This window comes from Dermochelys coriacea, chromosome 20 (genome assembly GCF_009764565.3).
Source record: "Dermochelys coriacea isolate rDerCor1 chromosome 20, rDerCor1.pri.v4, whole genome shotgun sequence".
Lineage (NCBI taxonomy): Eukaryota > Metazoa > Chordata > Testudines > Dermochelyidae > Dermochelys > Dermochelys coriacea.
In genome coordinates, this window is record NC_050087.2 from 17,081,633 (window position 1) to 17,105,911 (window position 24,279).

Sequence of the window (24,279 nt, forward strand, 5' to 3'; positions counted from 1 at the left end):
ACAAGTACCACAGATGTGTTTTGAAAAGCTCATCTAGCAGGTATGTGTACATGAGGCCGGTGTGGAGCTACCTTCCAGGTGTGCTGAGCACCATGGGACTAGCCGTGCTCTCATGGAGGAGCCAGATGCATTCACCCGCAGCACAGCTGGAAGCTTCCTGAGCATGGTCCAGGCAAACGGCTCTCGCTGCCAATAACCAAGTGGCACCGGAGGCAAAGAACACGGCTGAATTTATTTCTCTTAAGAAAGAACTACAAAAGGTAGAAAACAGCGTTTGCACTCTAGACTACACACGTCTACATCATCCGATCACAGGCACTGCCCATCTCCTGGGCCGGGACACCTACAAAAGCTCTTCACACTCCACGTGAAGGCTGCAGCACAGCCCACAGCTGCTGCTGCTGCTGCTGCTGCACAGAAGATTGACACAAAATATATATTTTATACAATATGTAGATTTTTGCAATAAACATCTATCTCACAGGTTTAAACCACTGGAAAAAGTGAACAAATAAGGCCATGATGGTTGAAAAAACCCAAAAATATCAAGTAATTTATAGCTTCACCAATCTCACAATATTTAAGTGGTTTATAGAGTAAGGATTAGTCATTACATACAAAAGCACAGATTTCTTTTCCTCTTTAAAACTAGAATATCTAATATTCAATTACAAACCAGTAGAGTAGAGCTTGGTTTCCGGAGAGTAGCCGAGACTGACTGCCTGGGCTCTTGATTACTAGCGTAGAGGAGGGACGCCAAGGAGAATTTTGATTTGTTCACTCAGAGCAAAGCCAGGGGATAAGCAAGATCACAGACCCACCCACTGACTGACCTTGGGTTCAATTGTCTCCCAGCCAGCCCAGAAGCTACCTGTGGGAGAGGGTATTTTTATAAGGCAGCAACTCAAAAGAAAGGCAAGATCGGGTCTCTGGCCATCCTGCTCTGTGGGGGTGCAGCGCAGGAGGGGGAGGGCAGGTAGCTTTTAGCAGAGGGCTTATGCCACAAGTCTGAATTGCAACGTGACTGGACAGGACTTGAATGTTCCTAAAGCCAAAGCCAGGTGGGAACTAAACTGCGGAGGGGGTGGGGCACAGCTGCCCTCGTATTGTCCTAATGCTTCGGCTGGAAGCAAACAATGTGAAACTACCTATTTCTTGAAGTTTTTGGTGGCTGCTGCCTCCCTTCCAGCTGCTGGACCAGGGTCGCCAGAGCTGGTGGATGTTTCTCCAGCGGTGGCTATGATACTCTAACCCCTGCGGGGGTGTGAAATGCGTCTTCGCTTGCCCTGGGCTGGTCTGAAGCTCACAGTGGCTCTGAGCTCTGGCAGGTGGCAGTCAGCGTCCCAGGTAGGCATGAGAACTCTGTGTTGACGTTAGCCGTTTTCACAGTGGGAGGGGGGAGTCCCCTCTTGCGGGGTTTGCAGTGGGAAACGGGGACGTTTTGCTAGCTGAGGGGGAAGCTGTAGAAGACAGACAAGCGGCAAGGACCCTTTGCTGTGAGACGTGCCGGCAGTGGCCTGGCACCATGGAAGCTGGCTAGGATCTAAATGAGGCTGGGCTGGTGGCCAGAAGAAGGGGTGTTGAGCTCAGTTATCCTCATTCTCTCCACTAGGGAAAGCGAATGGGCCTTGCTGTGTCCTCTGCCCTAGCCCTGCAGGACTGGGAGCTACAGCCTGGGTCAGTTCTCAGCAAATCACCTGCAGGGGTTTCAACACTAGTCTGTGAAGTGGGGGGGGATTTGGCACCTGGGTAGGGCCCCGCCTTGGAGACACTGAGCATGCTCAGTAGCCAGCAGCTCTTGCAGACGGGGAAGGTGCTGGGCGCTGTGTCTGCTCGGGCCCTGGTGCAGGTCCTTTGGAGGCAGAGATTCTTCTATGGAAGAGTCCTCGTCTAAAGCAGTGCAGCACCCAGCTGGAATTGCACTTGGACAATGAGTGGGTTCCTGTTACACGGGCAAAAGGAGCCATCCTGCCTTGCCATGCCAATTAAAACAGCAATACGGGGAACACAAAGCCAGGTACCTGGAAAAGGGGAGGGAACTGGCTGCAATCGGAGTCCAGGGAAATTCAAAGCCGCCTGCGCTCTGCTAGCTAACTAGGCAAGGTCCGTGCGCCGATCTGTGCAGATGGGACACCAGGGGGTGCTCTGCTCTGTGCACTCACAGGAGATGGCATGGAGGGTTGGACTCCTGATGAGCCATGAGGGAGCAGGGTGAGAGGAGCGCAGGTCGGGGGGGCGCGTGTAGGGAAACTTCCCTTATTCCATTCCCCAAAACCTCAGCCAGAACACGGCCCCTCGCTCTGACTGGCTGGGGGAAAGCAAGGGACATAGTGTAGCCTCCCCTGGCTGCTGAAGTCCCCCCACCCCTGGGAGAACTGCCAAGGGGAAAATGCTGTTTCCCCACCCCCCATCCCAGGCCAGCTGATTGCTGGGGCACTGCCCCCTGCCATAGCCTCGCTCCACCCTAATGGGCTGAGACCTTGCTGATGCCTTGTCTGGATTCACTCCCCCTCTTTGCCCTGTCTGCCCTGGTATTGCTGGGGTGGTGGCTGGCAGGGGGGGGTCCCTGCCAGGGGCTGTGGGTCACTGTAGGAGGCCCCAGCCTTCCACAGCTCTCCTGGACCTCCAAGTAGAAATGCCCTGCCCTGGAGGGAGGTTAGTGGAGACACAGTTTCTTACCCTATGTGGGAATGAATAAGGGGAGCACCAGGGCCTCACTGGTGTGCCTGCTGCTTGAGACGTTCGCTCTCCCTGCAGCTCCTGCGAACCTGACATGCTGCCAGGATGAGCCCTGCCCACGGGGACTGGATCTGCGGGAATCCATGGCCCCGGCTGATTCAGAAATGCCAGAGAGCAGCAGAGCTGGCGGGCTGTCTGCCTGATGAGCTCTAAACCCACAGTATGTCGCGAGGGCAGGGAACAGTCTCTTATTCAGACCCTCCAGCCACCTGAGTTTTCTCTATGGAGATGAGGTCAGAGGTCACCTTACGATCTTGGGGGGGGGGAGATTTCAGGGGGTAGATCAAGATCTGGGGATGAATACGATTGCCAGGAAGCCCCCAATATGAGGATTCAGACATTTTAAACTGCCCCTGGGTCCTGCAATGCTGCTCCTCAGAACCCCTCCCTTTACAGCCCAGCTCATGCCTGAGCCCCTTCTCCTACAGCCTGAGCGGAGATCGATGCTCCAGCTGCCCCTGTGGCTTGCTGTCAACACGGCAGGCTGCCCCAGCGGGAGCAGTTTGCTTGGCCTTGTATCCTAGGCCTGTCCCTGGGACTTCATGGGCTGCAGCGGAAAGGGGAATAGGAAAGGCTGGGCCAGCTGCCTGACCGAAGATCAGAGCGTCCGTCCGGGATGGTGTGTAAGGGGGTGCTGTGTAGGAGAGACTAAGAGGCCCCCAGTATGGGAGCACTGGCCAAGTGTACAGAGCTGCGATGCACTAGCTGCCAGCCCAGCAACAGCAAGCAGGGGTGCAGGCGGTAAGGCAGTGCCAGGTGCAAAGCAGCACTAGCAGCAGGGGCAACACAGCCCACAACACAGACTGGCATACGGGGCAGAGCTGGGAGGCTGCGTGCCGTGTGGCCGAGCAGACCCTCCCTGGAGCCAGCCATCGCGCTGCCCTGGAGAGCTGGAGCTTCGGCAGCAGCTGGACTTGCCAGGGGATTCCTGCGTGGGGACGGCTAGGGGAGAAGGTCTCCAGGTCTTGTGACCACTGGCCGCTTCGTGGGATGAAGAGCTAGGACCGTGGGCAGAGAGCAGACAGGGCTCAACTCTAGGGCTACACTGCAGACAAAGCTGTAGTGTAACCATCGCAAGTAGCCAGAGGCGCTGTCAGTGAAGAACTGCTTGTGAAACAGCTCTGCTCTCGGGGGACTCATATTCCTCCAGGTCCTGCCTGCCGGCTGGGAAGACAAAGAGCAGGAGCCCCAGACGAGGCTGCTGGTTGCAGACACTGGATCTCGGACACCCGTTAGCACGAGCAGCCAGAGCTCACTGGGTCGACCAGGGAGGATTTAAGCAGGGCCGCTGGGAGAACAGCTTCGTGTAAGGATGGGAATGTTGAGGGCTGAGATCCCAAGAGGGAGAAAATATACGAGAGAGAGAGAAGAGATCCAAGACCAGGAATGAAATAGGCCGGGGGGAAAGGACGTCTGCCCCCCCGGTTCCTGGAACCCGCTGGACCAACCAGCAGTGATGTGCGGGATGGGGAAGGAGATTCCAGGCGACTGTACCAAACTATTTAGCGGAGAGGAGAACGAAGCTGCGAGGGATTGTGCAGGCGGGGGTGGGTAGGGGTATGTAACCCCCAGAGCCAACTCCCCAGGAGGCAGTGACGGACTCAGTGATCCCCGACACGATCGCTGCCAGGGTGGCTTTGCCACGGCTCATGCTCTCGCCCACCTCAGCCAGGTTGGGGCCCACTAAGGAGCCTGTTGGTCTTCTGGCCATGGTTTTACCAGTTCCACTGGTTCTCTGACGTAATCCCCCCCTGCGGCCGAGAGGAGAAATATCCGCTCATCCCCCGTCCATCTCCCCTGCCCCAGCCTGTTCTCTAAGGAGCCTCCTGGCCGGGGCTTCTCTGGCAGCCTGGGGATGCTCCGACAGTTGACGCATATGGCACAACAAATGCATGTTCCCTAAGGCACGTGGGTTCTGCTGCACGTCCCCTGTATGGCGAGCGACCCCTGAGGATGCACAGAGCAGGCTGGAGCTGCCTCGGACTCCTGATTTCAGCCCTGTGCAGGCAGGCCGACAGGTGAGAGAGGGCAGCGCTGAGCAGTGCGGGTAGCAAAGGGGCTGGGCCCTGGAACCTTGCCCAGGGCGGCCGAGCGCTCTGATGACACAGAGCTGGCCACTCTGCCTTTGCCAATGGGAGTCATTTATAAATGACCTCTGATGTCAGCCAGGGGCTAGCATGGCCAGCCCCACAAGCCCTGCTGGGGGCTCCCCTGCACTAGTCCCTTAGCCACTAAAAAACGAGGGGAGACGTCCTTTTGGGCCCATGTAGACAGGGGGGCTGGTCCAGTCACTGCCTGGGTGAGAGTCCAAGTGAACTGTCCCATTGGAACACGGCTCTGACAGCTAATAGGGGCTGGCAGGTGAGGGGCGCCTGCAGCTGGATGGGTTAAGAAGTTCTAGGATGCTCTCTGCCAGATCTGGCAAAGTAAAAAGCAGCGAAGCTGGAGCCTAGCAGCCATGTGCCTGGCTGAGGAGGGAGCTGCTGCCCCACATGGCAGGAGAGCAGCCCTGCAGGAGCCACCAGGCCTGTGGGGTCAGAGCAGGGGTGAGGGGCGGTAGTGGTGTTAAATGGCATCTTACTTCCCCTCCCTCCTAACGGGTGCCCTCACTGCACAAGCCTTCTGCAGCAAAGCACCTGTGACAGGGAGGGGGGCCTAGCCCGGAGCTCAGCTGGGGGCAGGGGTCGGAAATGAAAGCGCTTTGCATACCACTTGGAGACAAGAAATAGCTCATCTTTATCGCTAGGAAGCCGCCGGGAGGAACTGGGACACAGGACTCAGCTCTGGCTGGGTGATTCTGACTCCAGGCCCACGCAGGCGTCTCTCTGGCCTCTAGCTGGAAGGCAGGGCTTGCACAAAGATCCCCCTGGAGTCCGTCCGTGAGAGCTTGGAGGGGGGTTCCAGGGGCTCGGTTGTCAGACTGGTGGAGTCATTGGAGTTGAGGGAAATCTCCTGCTGCATCTCATCGTCACTCTCCTCCTCTTCCTCCTCCTCCTCGTCTGAGTCAAAGAGATCAGGAACGAGAGAGGGAGAGTGCTGAGTATCTGGCGCTGGACTGTCTGTGCCCTAAACCCTGGATTTCTGTGGTCCACCCCCTCTCCCAGTCCTGACCAATCAGGACAGTCCCTCCTAATTATTCCATCTTCCCATGACTGTGGCAGATCTCCACATGGACCCGTGCATTAGCGTGATGGGGAGCTGGGCTCCTGGCTCCAGGAAGGAGCCCGCGTCTCCTCTGAAGCCCCTTTGTGGCAGGGCTGGAGGGGACTTGATATGGGGGGTTGAATTTTTTTGTTCAGGGCCCTGGTGGCATCTGCTGCTGGACCGAGCGAACTGGACGGCCGGGAACTGTGGCTCTTGGCAGCTTAAAGGCAATGGCCCCATTCAGAGAGAGACGCGGCAGGTGGGCAGTTACCTTTGTCTGGGTCCAGCGAATTCAAGGAGCTCGTCAGGTTAGCAAACTGGAAAAGACAAACAAGGATGAGCACTCAGAGCCCCCAGCCCCCCAATCTCCCCACCACAGAGCAAGACAATAGCACATGGGTTGGGGAGACCAGCATCCCCTCCCTCTCAATGGACACCTCCACCTTCCCCTCTGATAAGGGGGCACCAGGACTTCAGAGGAACACATTTCCTGTATGGGATAGTCTAGTCCAGGGCATTGGCCCTACCTGCTGCACTGGATCAGAGCAAGGGCCAATCTCGGCTGGTGTCCCCCTCTCAGCTGCACTTGATTTGGCCCATCTAGTTCTTAGTGTGGAAAGGCAGGGTATACTGGTGTCTCAGAGGAAGGCCCCCACCACCCCACAGTGCAGCTGACCTAATGCTCTATGGGGTGGAATTCCTTCCTGAACCCAGATGTTTGCAGTCACCTTAGCTCTCTCTGCATCTGCACTGCCAGCCGCATTCCCAGCCAGGATGAAATTCTCCAGCCCTTTCTCATGTCAAGTTTGACCTGATCCGGCCTCATAAATCCTGGAGCAGGGACCCAGCACTGAGTCATGGCAGTTTCCCTTTATTAAGCTGGTACTGCCCAGCGCCCCTGGGTTTTGGGGGGATGGGATGAATAGATCTGACAGCCAGAAAGGACCATTCTGACCTCCAGGACCACAGCCCTGCTCTGGGATCCTGCTGAGCTATAGCAATGTTTCCAAAAGATGGCCTGTGTCAACTGAAAGAGGGCAAGTGATGGACAATCCACTGGGTGCCGTGGCAGCTGGTTCAATGGTTAATTCCCCTCCCGGTTAAAAATTTGCCCCTTCTTTCCAGTCTGAATTTGTCCAGCTTTGGCTCCCAGCCATGGGGGTCTGGTTCTGCCTTGTCTGCTAGATTACAGAGCCCTCTGCTCTGAGATCTCCCCGTGAAGCATTGACGGAGCAGCACCCACCTCTCCCATGACAGCGATGGGGGTCTCTCCCTTTGCCTGAGCCACTCGGTGCTCTATCAGGTAGTACATGTACTCATCATAGAGGAGCCGGATGAGATGGAAGGAGCCGAAACTGGCAGCGCTCCTCAGGGTCAGATCCCGGATTACCATGGAGCTGTGGAAAGAGAGCCCGGCTCTGGGGTTATCCCTCCCTCTCGGTCAATCATCCAGTCCCAGATGGGAGTGGGGGAGGGCAGGAACGTACCTGTAGAAGGACCACTTGAGGAGGAAAAGCTTGGCGGCCTTGGGGAAGCTGGAGCTGCCCTGGTGGGGCTTGAGGACCTGGGTGACCACCCCATCCAGCCACACCGCCCACTGCTCCAGGGAGTTCTGCTGCTGCAAGGTTAGCTTGAAATCCTGCTCCAGACGCTGCACCACGCGGTCCTCACAGCGGCACACCCATGAGGCCTGCTCCTGTGGGCGGGGGGAACGACAGGGACATCGGCTCCTTCAGAGAGGGGAGCAACGCGGCCGAGGGATAGGGCCAGGGCTGGGCACTGGAGAAGTCGCATCCCAAATGCGGCTCCAGCCCCGTGAGCTCAGCCCTGTCCACACTGTGGCCTCCAGGAAGTTATCGCTGCTTGCGAGGCCCCGAGGGGCCAGCTCCATTTGCCTGGAATGTGGGGAGTTTGGAGTCCCCAGGAATGTTCCGCTGCCAATGGGCAGAACTGTCGGGGGGAACTGGAAGAGGGACACAGGGAGTCCCTGGCCTCAACTTAGCAGATCCAATGGGAGGGTGGCGCAGAGGGAGGAACGGAAGGAGCCCCAGGGCCCCCCCATGCCCGTGGGAATGGCTGGCCTGTGGCACCTCTAACCAGCAGACCAGAGGTGACTCAATTTGGCACCCAGCAGCAGAAGCAACTTCAGAGAATTTGGGTCTAGATCATTAGGGTTCACAACCCGCTGCTTAGGCAGCAAAGTGCCCTTAGCCGCATTTTCCAGAGGGCGCAGAGAGGTGACAGGCCCAGGGCCCCGGGATGGAGCTGGGCCTAGAATTCAGAGGACCTTAACCCCAGTCCCCTGCTCCAACCACTGGACCGTGCTGCCCACCGTTACCATGGCACTGGGATAAGAGGCTGGTGCCAAAGGGTTCTGGAGACAGTGAATTCTGGGTCGGCTGCTGTGTTACTGGTCAGTCCCCCAGGGCACTCAGCAGGACTCCAGGCTTCATGGGCACAGAGAGTCCGGGCCAGTCTCCTGGGGATCACCTAACAGCTGTACCCACTGCAGAGGATGAGAGAAGCCAAAGGCCCAGCTCACTTCACTCAGCTCCCTCTGAGCTACGCTGGCAGGTGGGTTGGCAGCTCTGAGCCAGCCCAGGGGGTTCCTGCCTGCACAGTGCTGGGGGCAGACAGGCAAGCACCCAAAAATGGCTTCTAGTGCAATTGGCCAGGGGAGGAGGGATTCTGTTACCTGGACATAAGCTTTCGTGAGCCACAGCTCACTTCATCGGATGCATTTTACAGCTCATTTCATCGGATGTAAAATGCATCCGATGAAGTGAGCTGTAGCTCACGAAAGCTTATGCTCAAGTAAATTTGTTAGTCTCTAAGGTGCCACAAGTACTCCTTTTCTTTTTGCGAATACAGACTAACACGGCTGCTACTCTGAAACCTGTTACCTGGACGTTTGCAAAGTCCACTCGATTGAGGTCACTCAGCATCTGGTTGATCTGGGCCGTATTCTGTAATACAGCCCGGGCGGCTTGGGCGAGGTGGTTCAGGGAGGTGTATCGCCGCAGAGTCTGGGCAAAGGCACTTGCTGCTGCCACCTGGGGGACAGACAGGGTTCAAACCCCCAGAGCATGGGCAGGTTCCACACACATGGCCTAGCTACAGAACGGGCAACATGCCACACAATTGGGCACTGCCTATGGGTAGCTGGGGCTGAGAGCTGGATCTGATACAGACCAAGAGCCAGAAATCACTGCCCAGCACTGTCCAAGGGGCACAGAGCCACAGACCACGCTACAATGCAGTCCAAGGATCATAGAGACTAGAGATCAGGGCCTGGCACTGCCAGAGATCAGAGCCTGGCACTGCTCAGGAGTCACACTGCCGAGGTCTGGGTCCCAGCCAACTCCCCCCCACGCCCCTCCCCCATCTCACCTTCACTCGGACCATCTCTTCAGGAATATTCATCATTGCGTTGGTTAACCAGCTTTCCAAACTCTTTGCGAAATTTCGGATCGCTTGCGTCAAGGCACCTGGGATAGAGAGGGGCAGTGAGACCCCCACATAGCCGCTGATTGGTCAGCTGCTCAGAACTAGGAAGAGGAGCCCTTTCCCTGGCATGGCACTGGGAAGATCCCAGCATCCACTCGGCCGACTGTGGCTTCGAAATCTAACCCCAGGGGACAGCAGCTGGGCCTGGAGCGCGAAACCTGACCAGGTGAGGCAGTGTGCCTTAGAGGATAGAGCACTGGTCTTGGCCTCAGGAGACCTGGGTTCAATTCCTGGCTCTGTTACTGGCCTACGGGTGACCCTGGGCAAGTTGCCACCCCGCTCAGTGCCTCGGTTTCCCCATCTGTTAAATGAAGATAATGACACCAACGTCCTTTGTACAGTACTTTGAGATCTACAGATGGGAAGACGTCCTACATAAGAGGGGGCAGGATCAGCTGTGTTGTGCAGGTGCCACCACAACTCTAGTGTGGTGACCCTGGGACCAGTGTCCAAGCCCACAGCCCTGCGAAGTCAGCGCAAGGAGCCAGGCCAGGCTGCTCTGTGGTGCTGTGGCACTTACTGGGAATGGGCCGGAGAACGTCGGGGATGAGGATCTCCACCAGCCCCTGGTACAGCATGTTGTCACAGTCCTTTGTCCATTTCAGGACAGGTTCGTATTTGGACAGTATCACCAGGCAGTTCTTTGGGAGACGCTTCTCTGCTTCATCGTGACTAGACAGAAACATTTGCCCCAGTTAGTGCATATAAGAACCATGTATCAGTTCACCCAAGAAACACGACAGCCGAGGCCCTGTGTGCTTCGTACCATGCTAGAACTAGGTCCTACAGTCAGGCCTTCTAGGTTGGGCAGCAGTCTCGAAACTCTACGGAGCAGCTCTGTCAGCCTAGTGGTTAGTGCACTGGACTGGGGTTCAGGGTTCTATTCCTAGCTCTGCCATTGGCCTGCTAAATGCTCTTGAGCAAGTCACTGCCCCCCATGTGCCTTAGTTTCCCCATCTGTAACATGGGGCGAATGATTCCGACCTCCCTTGAAAGGAGCTTTGAGATCTACCAATGAAAGGAGCTATGCACAAGCTAGGAATTATTCTGGACAACGTTTGGCGGCACTCAGGGAAGCAGGAGCATTTAGCGGTTGGAAGTAGAGAGATTGGGGAGGAGGTTTTGGGTGATGGAGAGGGTCTAACTTGCCTCTTTTTTCTTTCCCACCCTAGCATCTCTTGACTGCACAGAGCTGCTCCTAATTCCACAGCACTGGCTCAACCGCATCAGCTAGCTGGTTTTGCTGAAATGCTCAGCAGGGAAGGAGTTAACGCGATGATGATAAACAGTCATCCGGGGGTTCAGATATCTCCAGGGGTGCTGAATGGAGTGGTTCACACCTCTCCAGGTGCTAGCTGCAGACTCACGCAGTCTCCCTCCCCCCCCACCCCTGCCACATACACCATTAAAGGGCTAGAAACCAACTTTTTCCTGAACTGAATCTTTAATTCTGCAAAGACCAAGGGCCACCCACTGCAGAGGGGCTGGGGCAGTGCCCCAGCGAGGGCCAGCTCATTCCAGCCCCTGCTGCCATGGCAGGGAAGAGAGGTACGGTTCGCGGGTACTCACACTGCTATAGGGGTGGCTTCACTGGGCTGATTCAAGTTGTACCTCCAGAAGGTCTTCCATAAGGTCTCCACCAGAGTGAACTGCAGGTTTATCATCACGTCCACGATGGCCTGAGGAGAAGGAGCTGGAGGGTCAGCAGCTATGAGGTGAGTGATCCCTTGTCCCCAGTCTTCTGCCCTGGTCCTCCTAAGATGTTCCCTTCAGGGCGCACCCCAGGAGGAGCAGCTGCATGTCGGGGCCTGAGATGAAGAAGACCAGCGGGAACCTCACACAATGGGGCCAATCATCCATCTGTATTAACGCAATCCTGGCCCTTTAAAATCCCCCATTCTGCTGGACAGGAGCAGCTAGATTTGCATAGGAGCTCAGTGAAAGTCACCATGCAGAGCTGGAGGAATTTTAAAGGGGCAGAACAGTACCACTATCTCCCTGAAGGAGCACGGTCATGGGGTGGCTTGCCCGTTAAGGGGAAATGGAGCCTCAGCCCCACCTGTGACAGATCAGTTCAGGGGTTCCCAGGCGGGAGAATGATTTTGGTCATGTGACCAGAAGATCATGTGACTAACTCAGGCCAGGCCTAGGGATGTAAGGTCTGAGGGAGATCTTAGAATTCCAGCTAGGCAGAAGAATCAATGGATTCCAAGACCTAAAGGGACCACTGGGATCATCTGGTCCAACCACCGGTGTAACTTAGGCCAGAGAACTTCCCTGAAGAAAATTCCCAGAGCAAATCTGTTAGATAAACACTCCCGCTTGGTTTAAAACGTGTCAGCAACAGAGAATCCACCACAGCCCTGGGTAAGTCGTTCCAACAGTTAAGTGTGCACCTTATTCCCACTCTGCATTTGTCTAGCTTCAACCTCCAGCCATTGGATTGTATTCGACCTTGGGCTGCTAGATTGACGAGCCCTCTATTATCCAACCTCTGCTCCCCAGGGAGGTACTTACAGACTGTGATCAGGTCACCCCTTCCCCGTCTCTTTCTTAAGCTAAACAGACTAAGCTTCTTGAGAAGCTGGGGAAACTGCAGCTTGTCTGAGGAAAAGGACATGGACTGGGTGAGCTATTCAGGGGTCCAGGAGGGGAAACTGAGGCAAGAAGCACTGATGAAAGCAAAAAAAAAAAAAAGTCTAAATTTTCAGTGGAAAATTTAATTTTTTTTTTCCCCTCACACGAAAATTAAAATATTTTGACCAAAAACCTAGAAGTTTTGATATGGAAATACTGCTGAAGGGCCTTGTGGGAGCTGAAGTTCAGTACCTTCATGTTCCCATTGTCCTCTATAGGCTGGGCTCTCGTGTCGGGCTACATCTCCCATGGTGTATTACAGACTCACCTTTTGGAGGAGGTGGTGCATCATGGAAAATACTGGTGAGTCCAGCCCATAGAGGAGAACAGTTGCCTTATGTCCTGTATGAGCCAGGCTCCCCAACTTAGACTAGATGTCCCATGATGCACCATGGCCAGGGAAACTCAATATGCACAACCACCTCTCTGGAAAGGAGAGACAAAGGTGCATCACGGGAAATGTAGTACAACATGGAAGCACAGCCCACAGAGGAGAATGGGAACATGAAGTAACTGAGCTACAACTCCCATGAGGGACTGCAGTGGCATAGGAATGTGTAGCGGGGGGCCACCCCCTACTGCCCTAAAGGGCTTGAAATCAGCCCTGAGAGAGGGCTGAGGCAGCAAGAGGGCTGCTGCTAGGAAAAGCAGCAAGCCGCGGCTGATTGGGGAACCAGCCACAGATACAGCCACGCCCCAATCAGGCCCCAGCTGGCCCTTATATGCCAGGAGCAAACACACTCTCTCTTATGCTGTGGAGGGAGATGGGCCTGGCTGCTAGGAGTTAAGCAGGGTACCAAGACTGGAGCAGGGCTGAGGGAAGACCAGAGGAGCTAGGGAGCTTTGGCCTGGAAATCCCCAAGGCTGCAGGCCTTGTTAAAGGCAAAAGAAAGGTACTGGGGTTGCAGAGGGTAGCCCAAGCGTAGGCAGAAGCAGCAGGTCCAAATCCCCCTTGCTGGTCGTGAGTGGCACTTACACTGCAGTCTGCCCTAGGGAACGGGGGCTAGTTGATGACTGGCAGTGGCCAAAGACTGAGGCGAGGTGGGGGCTCCCTGGGGAGGGAAGACCCAGATCTGTAGGGGTACTGCCAGGGGGCAGCACCCTGGCCTGAAAGGGGCACTGGGGTCCAGGAGGGACTCTGGCCCAGCGGCAAGCGGGACACCAGCCTGCAGAGGATGCTCTGGAGGCTGGAAACGCTAATTTCCTGGATGACCAGCAGGAGGTGCCGCAGGGGTGAGTCCTGCCCCGCTACAGGATGTAAAGTTGGTTTTTTTGGGTGCTTAGTTTCCTACACAAAGGAGACACTCCCCCTCCAATTTTCCATTGAAAAACATTTTTCCATTGGAAAAATTTTATGCAGGCCACCCAATGGGAACGAGGTCTGTCCCTACCAGCCTGTGCTGGATTTAAACCAGTCACCATAAAGCGAGAAGGTCCATGCCCTGTTGCCAGTACTTCCCAGGGGAGATTGCCCCATTCTGCAGGTGGCCCCATACCTCACAATGCTCTCGATAGAGCAGCTGGAAGGCCTTCACATCCTCTGCCCCAATGCCGTCGGGCAGAGGTTTCCCTTGTAGATCTATCTCAGAGAACTCTGAGAGGGTCCGTGATGCATCTATGAGGAGGAAGATGACATCAAGCCAATGTGAGGACAGAACAATAACATGACTGCCTTTGAGGGCCTTGCTAAGCTTAATACCCATTGGTTTCAATGGGTCTTTGCCTAGGTACGGCCACCAGGGTTTAGCTCAGTATCTCCAGCTTTCCTGGGCTGAGAGAAGTTTGGACTCTAGGGCCCATTCAGTCCCTGGCGTCTTTGCTGACGCTGCCAACCACACGTCATCAGTGAAAGCGGTGGTGATGATGTCTGTGATGGAGATGCACATGAATGGGCACATTTCATGCACTCACGGGATAGCAATGATTTGACCGCTACTGGCTGGTCCCGGATGTGATCTCATGAGCTAGAGGCAAACTTTGCTGATCCTCATGCCCTGGAACCCTGTGTTTCCCTCTGCCCCCTGGGTTGAAATTTAGGATGTGAACAGAACTGATCTCTAATTCATCAGGGTACGCTGGTAAGTGCCCCGCTGGCAATGCAGCAGATCCATTGTGAGGACCCCACCAAGTCTGATACAACTGTCTCATGAGCATCAGCCTCTAAGCGCTGACCAGTCCCAGCTCCTTCCCCCACAGAGAGAGCAGGACAGGAAACTACGCTCTCTTGCCTTTCATCGACCGAATGAATTCCTGTCCCAGCCCCCTCCCCGTACTCTACCACCAGTTCTCACCCAGGAACTGCTGATACTGCTGCACTTGAGCACTGATGTCAGACAGCCCGGAGCCCGGCTGCTGGCCCACCACTGCCCCGTTGGTCATCCCCTCCATCTTCTGAATGGGCTTGAGTCTGAAAAGCAGAGGAGCCAAAGGTCAGGTGCTGACAGAGCTGCAGGCCTGCGAAAAAGGCTGGGAAATGTGGCACCTGGGAAGGTCGTTGTATGAGTGCTTGTGCCATGACATCCCATGGGCATGGAAAGGTGTCACAGGGGATTTCCCATCCAGGCGCTTCAGACAGAGCAGCCGCCCTCTGTGTCTGTAGTCACCAGTGACTGCTGGTGGATCCAGACAGGATTGCTCCAGCTGGGTGCGCAGGAGCATACATGGGTACCCAAGTGGCTCTACACCGTGCTGCCTCCTACCTTTGCTTCTGGGAGAAGGGCTGCTGCCTCATGGCCAGGTGCTGCTGATCCTCCATCAGGCGTAGCAGTGGTGAGTTGGCTTTGATGCGGAGGCCGTAGTAGTGGTACTTGGAGTTCCCTCTGAAAGGAAATCAGGATATATAAGAGCTCCGGGGAAACACACACCCACCATCAAGTGTCTGGTATCGAGGAGGAAACACGATTCCGCATCAAATCCTTGGGCCAGATTCTGCTTTCCCTTACCCCAGCCCAATCCCATCAACTCCAGTGGAGTTTACTCTGGATTCATGCCAGCATTGCAGAGATCAGAATCCAGCCCTTCAGCTCTGTGTGGGATGCTGGGAGAATGGGAGTCAGGCGTCTGTGTTTTCCAGTTCACATGCAAAGCAGTTTTCTGCAGTTCTTAGCAGGTGCAGGAGCCCAGCTGGGGCTGGTGGCAGCGCACCCACAGAAGAATGGGAAACAAAGCAGCAGCCCTATACTAGGGCCAGTAGAGACCTTTATCGTGACAGGTCTAATCCTGTGTTTTTGCTGAGCACCCTTCGTTTGCCTGGATCTCGGGGAGTGAGGAGGCCACCAGCACCTTGCAGATACAAAGCCTGAAGTTCCCTTCTTGCTACCAGTGACTGTTAACCAGGGCACGGTGGGTTGTAAAGGGTTAATGCTCCCAGCAGCTGCAGGTGCCTTTACCGTGTGCCAAGCCTGCGGGTACGGAGTCCCATGAAGACGGATCGGATCAGCTTGCCGAAAGACGCTGCGTTTACTGGCTCCAGTTTCTGCTCCTGGCAGTGCAGCAGGTAATGGCAGTAGAGGGTGCTGCGCGGCAGGCTCACGCCCTCGGCCGTCTCGTAGTTCTCCAGCAGCCACTGAACCTTCCAAGAAACACAGCAGTGGTTACAGGGCTTCTTCAGAGCCAGCCACTGTGTCCACCAGATGCCTGCTGGCACAGACCTCGCCCCTCGAATCCCTCACACTGACCCAGCCATCTCCTGCACTGCCGCCATACAGGTGTCACCATCACCCTCATCAGCATTACCAGCACTGGCCCAGTTGTCAACCACAGGCACTTCCAGGCCAGCCTAGGCCGTGCCTTGTGGGCTTGAGCTGACCATGGGAACATAAATGGACATTTTAGGTACCTACACGTGGATTTAAAGGGGCACAAGTTAAATGTACTATTAAAGCAACCAATCCCCCTGTCTGGGGGCCATGTCCTGCAAACACTCGCTACCAGGATACATTCCACTGTCTTAAAGCATAGTCATAAGCATTATGGCCGGCAGTCAGTGTTTGTAGGACTGGGTCATATGGTACTAACAGGCCTCAACAAAGGCAGTGTGGCCTAGGGGATAGAGTACCAGACTGGGACTCAGGAGACCAGGATTCTACCCTTTAGCTGGGCATACACATTTGCCACTGGCCTGCTGGGTGATCTTGGGCAAGTCCCTGATGCTCCATGTCTGTTTCCCCATCTGTAAAAAAAAAAAAAATTATACTGACTTTCTTTTGTAAAGCGCCTTGAGATCTATGGCGCCAATTGCTAGGTAAGAACTGGGTGTTTAGTTGCGAGAAGTGTATTGTACACTTCTCCAGCCCCTTCCATCCAAGAATTCCAAAGTACTTTGCAGGCCTTAAGTTTAACAATTCAGCCCCCTGCTCCCCCACCTGTGTCACAGGCTGCTGTTGTGTCCAAAGTCGTACACAGCATGTCGGGGCAGAGCTGGGACTAGAATCTCAGTCTTGACTCCCAATGAGGCATCTTAATGACAGACCATTCTCCAGTTCTAGAAGGGTTAAAACTGACCCTTTTTTGACCCCCTTTGAAAGGATTAAAACTGACATGATGAAGTATTTTAAAAATCTAATCAACTTTTCCCTGTTTGCACTAGTTCAGGGTTCTGAACTGAGGTGGGCTTGGATAGTGAAAACAGACTAGTCAGTTTCATGGTTGTTTCTAGTCAGTTTCACTTTCTGGCTCTCCTATGCTAGCACAAGGCTGCAATACTTGAGTGGTAAATGCTGTGGTTTATTTGTTTTGTTGATTTAAATGTTTCCATTGGATTTCTGTTGGTTTTGGGTTCGGTCAGAATTGATTTATACAAAGTATTTGTTGCCAAATTTAACAGGAGTGTCCAAATTTAAAAGCCCAAATAAGGATGTCCTCTTACTATGCGCAGCTGACTGCGAATATTTGGAATAATGGAAGTATAGTAACAAAACAAGCCAAGTTCTGCTATAAGCTATAAAACAGCAATTCCATTGGAGTCAGGAATGCAGGTTTGACCCATAACTATGTAAAGAAGACACTGTGGTTTGGATTCTCTGTTAAACCAGTGTGACCTCACTTTTTTATACCAAAGGACCTACTCTGGTTTTACACTAGTATCCGAGATCCGCCTATATCCCAGTGGCGTTATTCTGGATTTACACTTGTATGATTTTTTTTGCATCAAAATCTGGCTCTGTTGCTTTAAACATGCAAACAGGATTTTAAAAAAATCAAAGTGCTTTATTCAATACATCAGCTGCTCCATATAACTGAAGTAAGGAGCATGTACAACCTGTCCTTCCCAGAGCTCTTAAACCGGAAAATCTTTGGGTAAAGGTCATCTTTTTTTGTTCTGCTTGTACAGTGCCCAACACAATGGGATCCTGGAGCCCAACTGGGGCCCCATATGCTACCATAATATACCTAATAAATATTAATGATGGATCTCAAACTCCAGAGCTGTCACGGATGAACAATTCCCAGCCAGCAATAACCCTACCTGTGCTTTGCCCAGCAACAGCATGTTTCATTTGAAGATCTCAAAGCTACTTACAATCAACAGTTCATTAAACTTCCCAATCCCTTACCAGGCAGGTCAGCACCATTACCCTACCTTAAACATTTATTGTTACTTGTTACCATAGTAACGCCAAAAGAGCTCAGCTCAGCTTGGATCCTTGTTTACAGTGTCTCGGGTAAGGCTAAACTCTTCAGCGCAGGGAATCTCTTAACATCTAAATAGACTGTTGGTGGGAGGGGAAACTGAGGCAGAACAGAGGTCCCCTAGTTCCCTCATCCACTGGATTTCCTTCCACAGGGGCAACGGACTCCCAGTGCTAACCAGTGGCCCTGCCCTCCCTCTGTCACAGCCCTCTAGGCGTATAGGTAAGTCCTGGTTTGGTTTTATGCTTTTACAAAGCTTTATTTTATAAAATGTGAACTTAAAAAAAACTTGCAAAACCATACCATGATGTAACTAAACAGCCCCCTCCCCCGCCCACCTGTGGGGCAGGGCTGTGCAGTGAGGCGCAGCCCCTAGCAGAATTGCATTCTGGGACAGGCACAGAGCTAGTGAGTTGGGATGGATCTGAGCTAAGCCCAGCAGAAAGAAAGGTCAGGGCCATTGGCTAGCCCATGCATGTTGACCTCCCTGCCCGCAGCCAGGCCCTGCCTCCCGATTCTTCTGGCCTGGTTCTGCATTTGCAAACAGCAGAGAAGGATGAACATATTCCAAAGGGGGAATATTCCAGTTGCGTGGCCTGAAAAAGAGAAGCAACCCCACGGATGTCTTGGCGACTTACAGTTGCTGGAGAGGCACGTGTGGTGTGGGAGTAAGACTGACTGGAGCTTCCTAACATGTATCCTCCCTGAATCACATAGGTTCCTGTTCCGCCGCCGCCTCCACCACCTCCTCCGCTCGGATTGGCTATGATCTGCCCTCCAGAGACGTACATAGGGACGGCTCCAGTGCTGGCCACAGTCTGGGAGGTTGCAGGAGTGGTGACCTGCGCCGGGGTGGCTTGCGATTCATAATAATTGGCTCCTGTGCTCTGCGTATAGAGAGGGGTCTCTGTGTATGGGTAAGTGCTGGAACGTCTGAAACAAGAGGGGAGGTTTAGCAGAGTTGTGGAGCAGATGCCACGGCCGTTGTGCAAATAGATATTTCACATTTATATAGCACCTTTCATCCGCCACTGAAATGCAGCTACCACTGGGGTGGAACACAGCACCTGATTAATACCACAACAGTCTACGGCAGGAAATGACGAGAAATCTTGTATCCAACAAAGTGCAGGGTGAAGTTAGCGAGGCAGAACAGAGTTATCCAGGCTGGACTTTGGCTGGGGTGATAGGGTTAATGTGCCCAGGGCCTCAGTTCTTCATTTCACCAGAAAGAGGAGGAGGAGGATGATGATGATGATGATAATAATACAGTGGTTTCCATACACAGATCTCAAAGTGCTTTACAAAGGAGGGCAGTATAGTTAACCCCATTTCTCAGATGGGGAAACTGAGACACAGAGCTCACCCAGCAAAGCAGTGGAGAAGTGCCTGTTAGTGCCACGTTGACACCACTTCCTGCAGCACTATAGCTGCCAAGTTCGAGTCTGATTCATTCTCTCTCTCCTCTCTCCACAGCCCTTTAAGGAGCAGAAAAAGATGGGGAGGTACAAACTGATCCCCTTAGATCAGTGGGAGCAAGAGTGAGTGGAAAGAGAAGCAGGCAGTCTGTTGCCCAGAAGCAGATGGCAGGAGACCCCACTTGGCAGGTAGGTGGTGACAAAGGTTCCTGGGTAGCTATGGGGAAGAGGAGGTGTATGTGTTTGGGGAAGTGAATGATGAAGAGAGTGGGGGTTGCCTGGGCCATTGGAGTGGCTGGTGAAAGGATGGTTTGGTGAACACCTGGCAGCTGGGGGCAGAGGAATGCGAGTGGTGGTTGGCTGGATGTGGAGGAGGAACCACAGCCAGTCGGCTGCAGGGAGAGAGGTAGCCTGGAGCCAAGAATGGGCCCCTCAATTGTGTGCCCCCAGCTGCCACCTTTTCCACTGTTCCTGGCTCAGGCTCAGCAAGGGGATCAGCGTGAGCAGAGCTGCAGCTTTCAGTGCATGTGCCCCAGGGGCAGGACAAGTCATGGCAGGGCAATGCCTGCTGCCTGCCTACAGCCACGCTGGGTGCAGGAGAGCCAAGGTGGGCAGGCACAGCAATTGCAGGGCTGCAGGGCCTAGCTGTTCCTTGGAGGTCTCCCATCCAAGTCTGGCTCTGAGAGAGCCGGAGCTTTGCCTGAAAAGAACAAAGCGGGAAGGCCATCGCCCTTTAACTGCCCCTGCTGACATTGTGGGAGGCCAGCTGAACAGCTCTGAAAATCCCCGGGAAAATGGGGCAGTGAACAGGGGGCTCGCCTCTCTCACGCCATGAGCCAGGCGCAAGGGCGGCAGTGGTTTGGCATGGGTCACTTACATGGTGCTCGCTGTGTAACTGGCGTCGCCCCCTTCCACATACTGCACCTGGTTGGGATAGACATGCTGGACAGGCAGCTGCTGCACCTGAACGAGGCAGGGGAGAGAAATTCATGACAGCCCGAGTCCTTCGGTATGGCTGTCCCCCTTCCCGGCTCTCCATGCTTCCTCTGAGGGTCTCAACGCCATCTGGACCCACTGAGCATCACAACCCTATCAAAAGTGGGTCACTATTACCTCCCCACCTTGCCCCCTGGGGAAACTGAGGCACAGAGGGATGATGGTGATTAAATACTGACTTAGACTGGAAGCTCTTTAGGGCAGGGACTCTCGTTTTTTTTTTTTTTTTTTTTTTTTTGGTCTGTGTTTGTACAGTGCCCAGCACACTGGGGGACCTGGTCCATGACTGGGGCTTCAGAGCATTACTGTAATACACCTAATAAATACTGCACAGTGCTCCGAAGAGTGGGGACCTGACCCTAGGTGCTATGGTAATACGAATAATAAATATAAATTATTACTCTGCGAGTCAGTGATCGAACCCAGGAATCCTGTCGCCCAGGTCCCTGATCTAACCTGTAGCCCTCACAGTCTCTCTAAAGGGCAATGAACTTTTCCTCCAGGAACCTGGGGCTCTTGCTAGATAACTAGCTGCTCAAAGCTCGCTCTGATTTTTTGGAAGCTAAAGCTTGTATCTTGACACTGTTCTTTCTCTTCCCTCCCAACACTTCCAGGTTTCCAGCAACTCTGGACAACACGATCTCCTTACTTTATAAACCCTGTGAGGTTACTACCCAAGCTATTATAATATCTGAAACTGTTCCAATCCTGTCCATCACAAAGGATCCCCAGGCATTTTATACACACTAAAGGGCCCCACCCTGTGGGGTGGGGTGCAGCAGCTGTTTGACAGCTGCCTAGCAGCACTGCATGAGAGTTTATGGTAGGAAGTGAAAAGGAATGCTGCATCCAACTGAAATTACAAGTAGGATTTCAGGGAAGCAGAATGTAAACTGCCCATCCTGACATTTGGCCAGGACATTGGGGTTAATGAAATGGAACCTACAATGGCCAGAAGTAGCCCTGCCCGTGGGTTTCTGAAGAGAAGAGCTCAGTATTCTAACTTGCCTGTATTTTACAGTGAAATCTGCTGCATTGAATCAGAATTGTTTGCGACGGGAATGAATTGGTGCCTGTTCTCCCATGTCCCAGCCTTGTCTCTGTGGATGGAATCCAGGCATCTCCCTCCCCCAAAACTCAGTTTCTGGGCTCCTATTTCACTCGAATCCAAGACACAAACCAAATATCTGCTTTCAAGAGGTCCAAGAATATCAGTGCCCGTGGCAGGGACTGGCCTAGGTGGGTAAGGAATGCAGGCAAAACGGGGATCCCCGGTGTAATGCTACTGGCTTCAGCAGAAGGAAGTGATCCGTGGTGTCCTAATGCAATGGGATGGGGATGCTGGGTGGTTCCAGCTCTGCTCTCTGGAAGGAGCAGGGAGGGCAGAGGCAACCATTCTTGGATCTCCCTGGGGAACCTCTCCATGACCTACTTTAAGAGCTGTAGCTGCTGTCCCAAACACTAGCACCTGAGGGACTCTCTGAATCTTGACTCTCTGGTCGGGACTGGCGTGATGAGAGGAGAGGAACGGCAGCTGCTCAATCACCACCTTTTGCTGCGGGAGGAGGAGGTGCTGAGGAAGCATTCGGACCAGTTCCACCCACTGCTCCGAAGTGGATTCTAGCGAGTGGAGATAGTGGAGCCTGTGCTCTTGGCTGGCTAGACAGCAGCTGGCCAGCGGATGCGTCCCGCTACTACACTCTAAGGAGAGAGGATGCTGCACTGCCTGCGGCTGCTGCTGCTCACAGTTCCTAGCCGGACCAGGGAACTCACTGCCTGCGCTCTAAACAATAAACAGAAACACTGAGGAAATCGGAGCTTGCATTGCAACCACGAGCTGTTCGACTGCTTCCCTGCTCATGGGGGAAACTCCTGCTCAGAGTTAAACCCAGTCGCTACTTAATGCAGCACCTAATACCACAACAGTACTCTGCATTTACATGACATCTTCCATTTGAGGACCTGACTGTGCTGAATAATGGCAGGTAAGGAAAATTATTCCCATTATACAGATGGGACAAGGGGGGCACTAGAGGTGAAGTGACTTGGGCCCGTATATTCAAAGGTATTTAGGCACCTAATTCCCATAGATTTCAATGGAAGTCAGGAACCTCAATACCTGCGAGGATCAGGGCCTTGGTTAAATTTACCCAGTGGATGATCTGGGAACAGAACCCAGGCGTCCTGACTCTCAGTCCCCAGCTCTAACCACTAGATCACATTCTGGTTACTTGGGGGAGGGTGGGATGAGGAGAGGAGGGAGAAGCCCACAAGGTGGCTGCTAGCCAGAGATGGGTTTGAGGAGCTTGCCATCTTATGGCCCTGTAGTTTGAAAATTAGACTGTTCACTCTTGCAGCACTGGTTCTGTGCAGCATTGCTAGCAGGCTCCCCCAGCGGGGGGGGGCTAATCAGTTAGACCATGCTGGCTATACAGAGGCAGGAGCTGGATTTGGTCCTAGAGCATCTTAAAACCAAACATCTGGCACCAAAGCCTGGGTGGGGGGTTTCAGCGTTTCCAGAATTTCCTTTGTCCCAGCGCCAGGTCTATGGGGTGGGGACAAACATGGGGGGCAGAGCAACCCTTTAGGGGATGTGAAGGGTAATGGGAACACAGGACTGGCAGGGACTGCCTGGGTGATCGTGTCCAGGCCACCCTGTCACCTCATGCCATTCATACCCTGAGCAAACACCACCTTCAGAAGAGTTAGGTTGTTGTCCCCACTGCTCCTATTGGAGGCTGTCCCTCACCCTGCCTCCTGTGTGGGGCAGAAACCTGCTTCTCATAGCCAGCCTCAATCTATTCCTGGTCAGTTTGTCCCCACTGGTTCTTATGCCAACTCTGTCCCTTACCACCCTCCCTGGGTCTATCCCCAATAAAAGCACAGACTGGGATGAAAAGCACAAGCTGGAAGCTCCCTTGCTCAGAGAATGGAAAATGGACTGGATGAACAGGGACCAATGGGGCATGGCCCGCCAAGGGAATGGGTTGGATGGGACCTATCAGGTCTCTTCCCTCTCCGAAAGTGTGGCCAGCAAACAAGGAAGTGCGCTCAGTACAGGGGTAACTGGCTGAAATTCCATGGCCTGTGTTATTTCTAAGACTTCATCCAATCAAATCTCCTGTACGTCACAGGCCGTTACATCACTCAGATACTCGCCCCATTGAGCCCAGTGACTTTTGTCAGACCAGGCGGTTCAGCCCTCAGACTGGGTGCCAGAGGGAGAGAATAGGAGGGAGCAAGACACCCCTGCAGTGGCCAGGGATTGATTTGGTGAGACGTGTTCCTCCAGGGGAGGTCAGCCCAGATGATCTAATGGTCCCTTCTGACCTTGAACTCTCTGCCCATGCTGGGATCAGCTACTCTGCAAAGAGATGACTGTCGGTCTAGCTCAGGAGCACCACGGCCGAGGGCAGAGGATGTCTGCCTCAGAACTAGCTGAAGGGCACAGCCCCCAGGCAGCTCACTACGTGACTGGAAAGCTCTACCTCTTGAGCGACGTGAACCTGCTGGAGTCCTTGCACTGTCAGCTGTTGTACTGTGCCCGATTTCGGGGTCTGGGGGGCGGTCTGCACGACCGAGCGCTGTGGAGACAAACAAACAGGCCATCAACAACCTCCTGGAGTGAAATCCGTGCTGGTGAAAGGTGCCACCTGACAGCTCCAGAGAATCCAAGGCTGTTTATCGGAGATCAGAATCAGGCAGGGCACATACCCTGGTGCATGCATACCACCCTGCATCGGAGCAATCTCTGGGATGAGAGGGGAGTTCCATTTCTCTGGCCTCAGTGCTAAGGCTGCCAACAAAGGGGTCTGTTAGTGCAAGGCAATGAACAGAGAGACCCAGAAAGGCCATCTTTGCTTGGATGGCACTCGCTACCTGGGTCACTTATAGCCTAGCCCAAGCGAGTAGTAACCAACAGCTGCTCCTACCAGACGGCTCCTTGGTGGAGTGAGTTAGGAATATAGGAATGGCCAGGCTGGAGCCGAGCAGCCCAGCATCCTGCCTCAGAGAGAGGCCAGCACCAGATGTGTCTGAGGGAGGCATAAGAACCCTTCAGAAGCAGATGTTGGACAATCTGCTCCACATTCTATCTCAGTCTGGTCTCAAGAGTCTGTCTACACTGCGGTTGGGAGGTGTGGGTTGGAGCGTGTGTAGACATGCCCAGGCTAGCTCAAGTGCCAACAACAGCAAAGTTGTGGCAGGA

At 53.9% G+C, this 24,279-nt stretch overlaps 1 protein-coding gene and 1 long non-coding RNA gene across 8 annotated transcripts in view; one reads left to right on the top strand and one right to left on the bottom strand.

The window, feature by feature from the left end:
* Positions 1-213: 213 nt before the first annotated feature.
* RFX1 (regulatory factor X1) overlaps positions 214-24,279 on the bottom strand; it is a 42,180-nt gene continuing 18,114 nt past the window's right edge. For 2 of the 7 annotated variants that reach the window (XM_038379225.2, XM_038379224.2), the window contains 15 exons: positions 23,561-23,656; positions 19,954-20,039; positions 18,297-18,591; positions 15,417-15,598; positions 14,727-14,846; positions 14,319-14,434; positions 13,524-13,642; positions 10,960-11,069; positions 9,911-10,062; positions 9,274-9,371; positions 8,787-8,936; positions 7,371-7,579; positions 7,127-7,280; positions 6,155-6,200; positions 214-5,738 (listed from right to left, as the gene is read on the bottom strand). In XM_038379225.2, the coding sequence (XP_038235153.1) occupies positions 5,572-5,738; positions 6,155-6,200; positions 7,127-7,280; positions 7,371-7,579; positions 8,787-8,936; positions 9,274-9,371; positions 9,911-10,062; positions 10,960-11,069; positions 13,524-13,642; positions 14,319-14,434; positions 14,727-14,846; positions 15,417-15,598; positions 18,297-18,591; positions 19,954-20,039; positions 23,561-23,656 (2,100 nt within the window). In that variant the 3' untranslated portion in view covers positions 214-5,571. Of the gene's footprint in view, positions 5,739-6,154; positions 6,201-7,126; positions 7,281-7,370; positions 7,580-8,786; positions 8,937-9,273; positions 9,372-9,910; positions 10,063-10,959; positions 11,070-13,523; positions 13,643-14,318; positions 14,435-14,726; positions 14,847-15,416; positions 15,599-18,296; positions 18,592-19,953; positions 20,043-21,489; positions 21,856-23,554; positions 23,657-24,279 lie in introns of all 7 variants that reach the window. The other 5 variants (XM_043506945.1, XM_043506943.1, XM_043506947.1 and 2 more) reach the window with 3 other exon arrangements.
* The window catches only part of LOC119846086, a 29,347-nt gene continuing 17,850 nt past the window's right edge, over positions 12,783-24,279 (top strand). Inside the window, exons 1-4 of the long non-coding RNA XR_005289759.2 lie at positions 12,783-12,920; positions 17,813-17,880; positions 18,376-19,265; positions 20,687-22,057. This is a non-coding gene — a long non-coding RNA (uncharacterized LOC119846086). The remainder of the gene's footprint in view (positions 12,921-17,812; positions 17,881-18,375; positions 19,266-20,686; positions 22,058-24,279) is intronic.